Raw genomic sequence first — 11,713 nt, forward strand, 5'->3', positions numbered from 1 at the left:
CCCGATAATCCACACAAGGCCTCAATGTCCCATCCTTCTTCTCAACAAAGAGACCTGCCCTGGCAGAGGACCTGGACGGCCGGATATGTCGTTTGATCAGAGACTCCGAGATATAGGACTTAAGGGCTTCGTGCTCACGCCCTGACAAATTGAAAATGGCTCCCTTAGGGATGGAACTGTCGGGAACCAGATCAATACCACAGTCCCACTCCCTATGGGGAGGCAAAACCTCAGACAGTTTTTTTGAGAATATATCCAGAAAATCCGACAAATATTCCGGAATAAGCACAGTATCTGCGGAGCACATGGCTATAGTAGCTAGGTGGTTATGACAGGATGTCCCCCAATGAGTCAATTCCTGGGTGGACCAATCAAATTGGGGATTGTGCAGTGCCAACCAGGGCATACCAAGCACCACATCGACAGACATCTTTTCCATAACTAGGAAAGACAGATTCTCAGAATGGAGAACACCCACAGTGAACTGCAGAATGGGAGTCCTCCATTTAACAACACCTGCGGAGAGAGGGGTCGAATCAATACCAATGAAGCGCATGGGGGGCTTCAGCATGGAAAATTTGGTTATCAGAGGTCTGACAAAATTTAAATTAATCAAATTGACTGCAGCACCCGAATCAATATAGGCTTGACCGGACCGAATAAAATTCCGGAAGCCAAAATTCCGACCCCTCAAAGAATCGCCTAGGATCTGTAGTCCGCTTCAGACTGATGTTGCCGTTGCTTCCGTGGACAGGTTGCTACTCGATGTCCGTCTTCCCCACAGTAGAGGCAAAGATGGTGAGTCATCTGGAACCGTCACCGTTCCCCGGGACTTAGCTGGTCCACTTTCATAGGCTCGGCCCCTGGAGCTGGCATGGGGGAAATGGGAACGGATCTACAGGACTCCCTAGTTTTACAGGCCTGACGTTCCTTTTCTCTAGATCTCAGTCTCCTGTCAGCTTTTACTGCCAATACCATCGCCTCATTAAGTGTTATGGGAGAGGGATGGGAAATAATTAGATCCTTGACAGCATCAGAAAGGCCCAACAAAAACACATCTTTGAGGGCGCCATCATTCCAGGATGTTTCACCGACATACTGTCTAAACCTAGAGCAATAGTCTTCAGCACACTGCTGCTCCTGACGCAAAGCCATGAGGTGAGATACAGCTAACCCTGCCCGTTCCGGCTCGTCAAAAATACCTCCTATTTCCTAAAAAAATGAATTGACAGACTGCAGGCAAGCAGAACTCTCAGGTAAGGAGTAGGCCCATGGCTGGGGGGACCCCGCAGCAAGGACAGAATCAATCCCACCTTCTGGGACTCAGAGCTGGAGGATCCGGGCCGCATCCAGAAATAAAGTTTACATGCCTGCTGAAAAACAAAAAACTTGCTTCTCTCCCCAGAAAACACCTCCGGGAGAAGAAATTTGGCTTCAGGAATAGATGGGACGGCAGGAACCTGCGCCAACATCCGCTGCTCCTGGGCCACCATACGACCGGACAGGTCTTGGATCACGCCCACTAGCTCCTGCAACTGATTAGCATGGACGCTCATAGTCTCCATTGGAAACCAAACAAAACCCGTAGGGTAATTTTAAGGGCCAGTTATTATGTTACGGTATCCTATCCGATGATACGCCAGCCTGAGTTGCCCTAGAACTTACCCGCAACCGCTGTCCCTGCCTACTTGCCTCCACTCCTGGCTAACCCCAGGCGGGCAACTGGGCGGCGGTCCCTACACTCGCTAGGGACCGAGGAGGGATGCTGGTGTACCAAGATGGAACAGGGTAGGATACCGACAGGAAGGGTAGGTGAATAAACCAACAGAAAATAGCAGCAGACCGAGGCAGATGGATAACCTGGCAGAAACAGCAGAAGCTGAAAGCAGGAGACTGTCAGAGGCAGGAAGCTAGCACACTGAAGCAGAAACCAATAACTGGCAGTGAATGGACCTCACTGCCGGCCTTATAAACAGGAGCCTCCGCCCAGGGGCGGAGAGGGGGTGGCAACACCTCCTAGCAGAATCTCATAACAGGGACTCGTGCATAGAGCTGCACTCACAGACGCCCGCGCACACGCCGCTGCCGGACCCACGAGCGTGCGCACCGCGCTGACCAACCACCCGCGGCCCCAGCAGCCGCCGCATGGTAACAGTGGGAGGTTCAGGGTTTAAAATGATACGTAGATAACAAGATAGTTCCCAGGGGCCTACGTAGTTCTATATTACCTCCTCCTTGTTTGAGGAATGTAGACTTTATGAGAAAGTGGGAAAAAGAATCCACAGAAGCCTCATTACGACTTATTCAATTACTGATTACGAAAGAACCACTAATGTTGACCAAAAGCCAACAAGCCCTTGATGAATCACTCGAACTAGTTCAAAAATTCTCTAATGATTCTGAATACCCTCTTAAAGAAAAGGCTCTACAAAATAATATTGAGAAATATACCCTTCAGATTAAAGAGATGAAACATGCACAATTCAATCGGGATATGCTCGATTTTAAAGAGAATCGAGCATACACCACCAACAGATCCAGATCAGACACGGAAATCAGTTCCTTTGACGCTGAATATTCTGAGAGTGAGAGCCTTTCTAGAGACAGGAATGATCCCTACTCTCGTCGGGGTAGGGGAAGGTTCCAAAATAGAGGAAGAGGAAGGAACAGGTATCCAACTAGCTCAGGTGACTCTGGTTTTTTAGGTTCCAATTATGCCCCGCTATCCTCTACGCAACAGACGAGGAAGGTAGCCCCAACTCGAGTAAGTGATGTATCTGTGAGCACCCAAGCAAATGATTTGACCCATGACAGACTACAGGTTATAAACATTTCAGATCGATCATTGTCTCCTGAGGAAGTGAACGTATTGGAGAGGGGGTTGTCCTTCGTCCCGACAAACTCCTTCAACTCGTGCGTCTGGACGAAGGACATCTCCCTCTTCATGCGCAAGTTGAGATGGAGAAAATACTTTATACAACAGGTTAAGAAACAGGCTATTGAGTATGGCCTTTCCTCTACGGACATACCTATCCTACGGGACCTTCAATAACTAGAAAATGAAATGAACAGCGTCCCAGGTAGAGGCCCCTTCACTCAACTAAAACCTAAAAGTTCATCAAATCCTCCCGCTATGTACTGCCCCTTGTTGGATACACTTGAGAAGATTGTCCTAAAAGAGATCAGAAATATTGATCCGAAAGATCATAGAGGATCTATGAATATGTCCCGGAAAGAATTATCTGCTTTGAGATACCTGGAAAATGACGAGAAAATTGTACTAAAACCCCCTCCCCCAGCACACACATAGGGAAGCATATAATTTACTTCTCCCCCCAGCACACACATAGGGCAGCATATAATCTATCTCCCCCCTCCCCCAGCACACACATAGGGCAGCATATAATCTATCTCCCCCCTCCCCCAGCACATACATAGGGCAGCATATAATTTATCTCCCCCCTCCTCCCCGGCAGGATTACCTTGAAAACTTACCTAGGTCCTAAGAGGTGTTCAGGCGCGGAGGCTGCTGCTTCTTGCACAGAGGCGGCTCTTCCTCCTACTCGTGGGACGCTCTGTTGTTTGTCCTCAGCGCTTCAAGAAGGCGCCTTGTGATTGGTTGCGGCACGCTGCTTCCACACCAGCAAGGACCACTGTATTTCAGCCGCACTTCAGTAGCAGAGAGTGATTCCAGCAACCTCATTAGTTGTTGGGTACACACACCCCAGTTTGAGGTGTGGGGGGTGTGTACCCAACAACCAATGAGGTTGCTGGAATCGCTCACCGCTACTGAAGTGCGGCTGAAATACAATATATGCGGCCCCTTCAGCAGCGCTCTGCGCTCACACTAACCTGCTATGTGTGGAAGCGGCCCCTTCAGCAGCGCTCTGAGCTCACACTAACCTGCTATGTGTGGAAGCGGCCCCTTCAGCAGCGCTCTGCGCTCACACTAACCTGCTATGTGTGGAAGCGGCCCCTTCAGCAGCGCTCTGCACTCACACTATAGCAGGTTAGTGTGAGAGCGCAGAGCGCTGCTGAAGGGGCCACGGGATTGTTCCTTTAGAACAAAAGTTCCCGGCGGTGCCGTGGACTGGCAGTAAACACCTAACGGCCCGGCCCCGGTCCGCGGACCGGTGGTTGGGGACCCCTGCTCTAAACAACTACTCTCCATTGCAGAGAAGGCTCTTATATCCAAACTAATTAGTCCTTCTGAGTTTGAGTTTATAGTCCCAAAACACCCAAGGGTCGCTACCTATTACACTCTACCGAAGGTCCACAAAGGTCTATCTCCTCTATGTGGACGCCCTATTGTCTCGGGTATAAATAACCTCTGTCAGAACGCGAGTACATACATAGACCAAATACTCAGACAGTTTGTTTCCGCCCTTCCAGCCCATGTTGAGGATACACTGGACATGTTACGCCAACTTGAAGGCATTCACGTAGAGTCCAGTGTATTACTAGCTACCATGGATGTTGAGGGCCTATATAGCTTGATCCCTCACCATCTTGGGATTACTGCCGTCGAGTATTTCCTAAATCAAAGAGGTTCTCAACACACTGAACATAACCTATTCATGAAAGAGTTGTTGACTTATGTCCTAACGCACAACTACTTTCTTTTCCAGGGACACTTCTGCCACCAGCTCAGGGGCACTGCGATGGGGACTCCGTGTGCCCCATCCTATGCCAACTTGTTCCTGGGCTGGTGGGAGGACCGGCACATTTTCTCTGAGGACAATCAGTCTCTTACCAGTAACATCTTATTATGGAACAGATACATAGACAATATTTTCGTACTATGGACCGGGAGTAAAGCAGACTTTGAGTTCTTTGTCAGCAAACTCAATGACAATGATCTGAATCTACGTCTTACAGCTGAGTGTGACATGTGAACCGTCACTTTCCTGGATCTGAGGATCTCAAAGGGCTGTGACAGTGTGTTATCCAAAACAAACTTCCGCAAAACCACGGACACCAATTCCCTTCTCACATGGCAAAGTCACCACCCATACCCTTTAAAGAGAGGAATCCCCAAGGGTCAGTTCCTTCGGATACGTATGAACTGTTCCTCTTGGGATGAATATGCCGCTGAAGGATCAAAACTAGCCACACGATTTAAACAAAGAGGCTACCCCGAGGCGCTAATCACTGATGCTTACAATCTGGCAGCAAATAAATAAAGAAATGAACTGTTACAACCTCGTAAAAAAAAAATCAAAGTGACGTGCTTCGGATTGTTGGTACTTACAACACTGGAACCTCTTCAGTAAGAAAGATCCTTAACAACTTCTTGGATGTTCTAAAAGATTACAAAGACCTAAGAGATATTCTACCTGTTTCCCCATCATTTACATAAAAGGGGACGGAACCTACGCGATAGGCTAGTCAAAAGTCATTTGAGACCCAATATCCCAGACATAATGTGACTGGGTAGGCATAAATTTGTGGGTTCGTTTCCATGATCGAAGTGCGCTGCCTGTACTTTTATTAAAAAAGAGTTCCACCTTCTTCTGCTCAGCAACTTCTACTGAGTATCACAACCGCGACTTTATTAATTGTCATTCCACAAACGTAGTATATCTCGATACGTGTACTTGCCCACTAAACTATGTGGGCAAAACAGCTCGACAATTCCGCCGCCGTATACTTGACCACATAGGTAACATAAGTCGGCATGAACCCACACCAGTGTCTTCTCACATGTGGGATGTGCATGGAGGCGATGTGACTCAAATATATTTTCATGTGATAGAAACTATTCGACAAGATGGTCGACGGAGTGACACAGATAGATCACTATTACAGAAAGAAACGGGCTGGATCTTTAGGATGCAATCCATTACCCCCTCGGGGCTGAATGAAAATATTTCATTTAATTGCTTCATCTAATGTGGAATTTTGCTATGTTTCAGTACTCAACTATTACCAACACTGTATCACTTACATCCCTATGGATGTGCAAACAACTCTGCAACCTTCTTCGATTTCATTCATCTCTCCTTAACTATAATATCTTCTATTACTACTGATTACCATATGTATTCGGCCCTATAGCTATAAGCTACATTAACGCTTTATTATTTACTATTTTCTAATTATCATTGTATAAACATATTGTTGTTATTATAAACAATGGGCCCTTAATACCGGATTATCACCTAAGTCACTGTAGGTTTAAATATGAGGCTATCATTTATTCATCATCAAGCAATTCATGCCGAATGTTTAAGATGAGCGTATCACTTTCTCAGTATGTCAGTTCACTGAGTAGGGCTCGAATTAAGATTATAAAGAGATCTGAAAATATCAGATATTGAGCTTGCATTAGCTCACTCAGTTAACAAACACCACCTGGAAGAACTGGGTCTGCCCACTAACAATTCTGGTGGGCTCACTGTTCTTCCGGCGTCTTAGATGAGATTGCATGGGATTATGCAATATGATATAAGGAGTCTATGAGTACCCGAGCAGGTGCGAACTAATGAGCAGTAGAACTAACGTCTATTCACTACCAATGACAAGGGGCTCATATTCTTCTTATCCGTTATTCTTTCCTGATACATTTGGGTATACAAACTAAATCCTTACGTTTTATTCCATTTTCTTAGTAAAGGATAATAAAAGACACAGGATACGCATGACATCTTCTATCAAGGTATCCTGATACCAGTCCGACTTACCAACAGTGACTACCTTTACAACAAGAAAAACGATCATGGGAATAGAAGTTTAGGAAATAGAACTGACCTTACCTAGACCCGAGTTCATAAGAAATCTTGACAGCTACCCTAGTATTTTGTCTTATGACCTAACGTTATGTGACGTCCCCTCTGCATATTTGATGAATAGGAGGGAATAATCTTCATCCTAAAATTACATGGGTAGCAACTGTCAGTAGCCTCCAAGTGAGACTGGTACACCTCTGGGAAACTAGAGGTTTTTCTGTAGTGCCCTGTTTTTGTTTACTATGTTTTTACGGATATCTAATAAAAAGAATTGATTTTAATTTTGTCTAAACGGTGAAGGGTATATAGCCTAAACGGAATCATCCATTAAGCTATCTACAGATGTATTATATACAATCTGTGATAGCATATGTTTTCAGATCACTGCTACCTGCAATCTGATCATTAGCCTACCTCCAGCACAAGATACCTGGAGCGTATGCTAGACCCTGAGGAGCCCAGTCTTTGGGCGAAACGCGTTGGGCAGTGTTAGGGCTTGCATCCAAGTATAGTTCCATCAGACGTATCGCGATAAACATAGGCAATTCTGGTTGTCCTAATTCTACCTGCACATGTGACTGATAGTCACGGTTATGCTTTTTACTGTGGGCAGCAACTCTACAGATATATATACATATAAAAAATTAAAAAATAAGAGTTGCTAGAGTTATTAATCTGGACATATAGTACGTGTAACCCTTCTCCCTGAAGTATCAATCTTCTATTACCCCTTATAGAAATATATGTTTGTCTGTTTGGTTATTCATAGTTTTTAATTGAATCATTAAAAGTTAATTTTTAGAATTACTAGACTACATGTAGGTCCAATTAGTGAGCTCCTTTCATTTTGGGCCCTGTTGTGCACTCATATATAACATTGGATATATTTTTGAACAGGGGGATCCATTTTGGGGTGTAAATCCTCATTTTCATGTAAACTATAGAAAAAAATATGTCTTTAAAATGACATATTTGCAAAAATATGAGATTTTACTTTTTCTCCTCTAAAATTGAATTAATTCCTGAAAAAAAAACTGTGGGGTCAAAATAATCATGACACTCCTCAGTGAATACATTAAGGGGTGTAGTTTTTAAAATAGGGTCATTTGTGGGGGTATCTATTATTCTGACACCTATGAGCCTTTGCTATCTTGGCTTGGTGCAGGAAAATAAAGTGTTCCTCAAAATAGTGAAAAGTAATGTTAAATTTGTACATCTCCTAAATGGTTAAAAAAACAAACGTTTTTCAATTGTGCATTGAGAATAAAGTAACTAGATAGAAATATATATCTTAGCAAAAGTTTGTACAGTATGTTTGCACATATTTGATATATTACAATTACTGTATATTCCGGCGTATAAGGCGACGGGGCATATATAGGATGACCCCCCAACTGTCACCTTATACGCCGGGATTACAGTGGAGCAAAAAAAAAAATCATTACTCACCTCCCCCGGCGTTCTGCGGCACTGCTGCAGGCTGTCGCTCCCTCCTGGTCCCCGGCAGAGCATTGTTTTCTGGACACAGGGCCGTCAGCCAATCATAGCCATTCAATGACACCATTGAATGGCTGTGATTGGCTAAAACACACGTGCCTTCAGCCAATCACAGTCATTCAATGATGTCATTGAATGGCTGTGATTGGCTGACAGCGTGTGTTAGCCAATCACAGTATTTGCTTTCTGGAGGCGGGGATTTCAAGCCCTGCGTCCAGAAAGCAATGCTCTGCCGGGGACCAGGAGGGAGCGACAGCCTGCAGCAGCGCCGCAGAATGCCGGGGGAGGTGAGTAATGATTTTTTTTTTTTGACACTTTCTTTTTTTTGTATTACCGGCATATAAGACAACCCCCGACTTCAGAGCAGATTTTTCGGGGTTCAAAAGTCGTCTTATACGCCGGTATATACGGTGAAAATGTGAAAGACTATAATTTTTTCAAAATTTTCCCAATATTGGCACTTTTAATAAATATACACAAATTATATCGGACTATTTTCACCACCTAAATGAAGTACAACATGTGGCGAAAAACAATGTCAGAATCACTTGGATATGCAAAACCTTTACGGAGCTATTCTATGTTAAAGTACACATATCAGATTATCAAATTTTGGCCTGGTCATTAAGGCACAAACAGGCTTGGTCACTAAGGGGTTAAAAAATAACCTTTATTGATATGTAAAAAATATATTATCAGACAGAATGGTATCAAAAAACTTTCATTTTGTTAACAATTTTACAAATGCAGCTTTCACATCATTGTTTCTCAGGGTATAAATCATGGGATTTAACATTGGTGTGACAATTGCATAAAATACAGCAATCACTTTATCAGTGCCAGTAAGAGAACTCGCTCTAGGCTTCATGTAGGAAGCCATTACTGATCCGTAAAAGATTGCCACAACCATCATATGAGACCCACATGTGGAAAAAGCCTTCCTCCGTCCGGATGATGATGCAATTTTTAAGATATTTACAATGATATTAACATAAGATATTACAATAAATATTACAGGAATCGGGAGAACAATTATGTCAACAATATAAAGGATTAATTCCACAAGGATAATGTTCTCACACCCCAGTAACAAAACTTGTGTCACTTCACATGCAAAATGATTTATTACATTGTGTCCACATGTGTCAATATTAAATGTGAGAGTTACAACGGTAGCAGACATGAAGAATCCACACATCCATGTGCCAATTGCCAGTCTAATACAGACCATCTTACTCATAATGGTGGTGTAATGGAGTGGATAACATATAGCCACATAACGATCATAGGCCATAACAGCAAGCAAAACACATTCACTTTGACCTAAAGAGAGGCCAGTGTACATTTGTGCTACACATTCACTATAAGAGATGACTTTATTTACTGACAATAAATCCCTCAACATTCTTGGTAGAGTGGAAGTAGAAAAACACAGATCCAGAAAAGACAGGTTGGAAAGGAAGAAATACATAGGAGTGTGAAGGTTGGCATCTGTCAGGACTAGAACAATGATGAGAAAGTTTCCAATCAAAATAACTGCATACACTGATGTAAAGAGAATGAAAAGTGCAACTTGTGTCTTTGGGTCACTGGAAAGTCCGAGAAGAATGAATTCTCCAAGTATTGTCTCATTTTTCAAATGCATTCTGAAAAGAAAACAATTGGATGTGGATTTCTTGGGAATTAATATTTATGAACCTTCAGATTAGATATTTCTTTATTGAAGCCGTAACTCCTTATTTGTGTACATTTTATTAAAGTGCATATGTATAGTTTAACTTTTTTTCAGGAATTTTGGACATTTTGCACCTCTGGTAAAAAAAAGACAATTTTCCAACTTTTGACATGTAGAAATAAAACCTAAATTGCAAACAAATAAAAGCATACAAAACCCCCACACCCATACAGTTGTTATCAAAATTATTCTACCCCACTTTGTAAATTACAAACATTAAGTTTGCAAAAATTATATAAATTTAATAGCTCAACACTAGAGATGAGCGAGCACCAAAATGCTCGGGTGCTCGTTACTCGGGACGAAATTATCGCGATGCTCGAGGGTTCGTTTCGAGTAACGAACCCCATTGAAGTCAATGGGCGACCCGAGCATTTTTGTATATCGCCGATGCTCGCTAAGGTTTTCATTTGTGAAAATCTGGGCAATTCAAGAAAGTGATGGGAACGACACAGAAACGGATAGGGCAGGCGAGGGGCTACATGTTGGGCTGCATCTCAAGTTCCCAGGTCCCACTATTAAGCCACAATAGCGGCAAGAGTGCCCCCCCCAACAACTTTTACTTCTGAAAAGCCCTCATTAGCAATGCATACCTTAGCTAAGCACCACACTACCTCCAACAAAGCACAATTACTGCCTGCATGACACTCCGCTGCCACTTCTCCTGGGTTACATGCTGCCCAACCCCCCCCCCACGACCCAGTGTCCACAGCGCACACCAAACTGTCCCTGCCCAGCCTTCAGCTGCCCTCATGCCACGCCACCTTCATGTCTATTTATAAGTGCGTCTGCCAGAGGAAAAGCAGGCACACACTGCAGAGGATTGGCACGGCTAGGCAGCGACCCTCTTTAAAAGGGGCGGGGCGATAGTCCACAATGCTGTACAGAAGCAATGAGAAATCCAATCCTATGCCACCTCCATCTGGAGCAGCACACGTGGGCATAGAAATGGGGAACCTATGTGCCACACACTATTCATTCTGTCAAGGTGTCTGCATGCCCCAGTCAGACTGCGTTTTTTTATAAATAGTCACAGGCAGGTATAACTCCGCAATGGAAATTCCGTGTGCACCCACAGCATGGGTGGCTCCCTGGAACCCACCGGCGGTACATAAATGTATCCCATTGCAGTGCCCAACACAGCTGATGTAACGTCAGCTGTAATGCAGGTGGGCTAAAAATTAATTTGATTACACTGTAGGCGAAGGCCCCCAAAAATTGGTGTACCAACAGTATTAATGTACCTGAGAAAAATTGCCCATGCCCAACCAAGAGGGCAGGTGAAATCCATTAATCGCTTTGGTTAATGTGGCTTAATTGGTAACTAGGCCTGGAGGCAGCCCAGTTAAAATAAAAATTGGTTGAGGTGAAAGTTTAGTGCTTTAATGAGCATTGAAACGTATAAAATTTGTTTACAAAAATTATATGACTGAGCCTTGTGGGCCTAAGAAAAATTGCCCGTTCGGCGTGATTATATGAGGTTTCAGGAGGAGGAGCAGGAGGAGGAGGAGGAGGAGGAGGAATATTATACACAGATTGATGAAGCAAAAAGGTCCCCGTTTTTGATGGTGATAGAGAACGATGCTTCCATCCGTGGGTGCAGCCTACGTATTGCTTAGGTATCGCTGCTGTCCGCTGGTGAAGAAGAGAAGTCTGGGGAAATCCAGGCTTTGTTCATCTTGATGAGTGTAAGCCTGTCGGCACTGTCGGTTGACAGGTGGGTACGCTTATCCGTGATGATTCCCCCAGCCAC

The 11,713-nt window shown here is 44.0% G+C and overlaps 1 protein-coding gene across 1 annotated transcript; it reads right to left on the bottom strand.

The window, feature by feature from the left end:
• Positions 1–8,946: 8,946 nt before the first annotated feature.
• Positions 8,947–9,870, bottom strand: LOC136577719 (olfactory receptor 5AR1-like). The gene has a single exon (XM_066577637.1). It carries the CDS (start codon positions 9,868–9,870, stop codon positions 8,947–8,949), a length of 924 nt encoding a protein of 307 aa, XP_066433734.1.
• Between the last annotated feature and the right edge of the window lie 1,843 nt (positions 9,871–11,713).

The sequence above is a fragment of the Eleutherodactylus coqui genome, chromosome 8 (genome assembly GCF_035609145.1).
Source record: "Eleutherodactylus coqui strain aEleCoq1 chromosome 8, aEleCoq1.hap1, whole genome shotgun sequence".
Lineage (NCBI taxonomy): Eukaryota > Metazoa > Chordata > Amphibia > Anura > Eleutherodactylidae > Eleutherodactylus > Eleutherodactylus coqui.

Excerpts from the sequence above, each read along its gene's own strand:
- LOC136577719 (XM_066577637.1), bottom strand. The coding sequence starts at position 9,870 with ATGCATTTGAAAAATGAGACAATACTTGGAGAATTCATTCTTCTCGGA.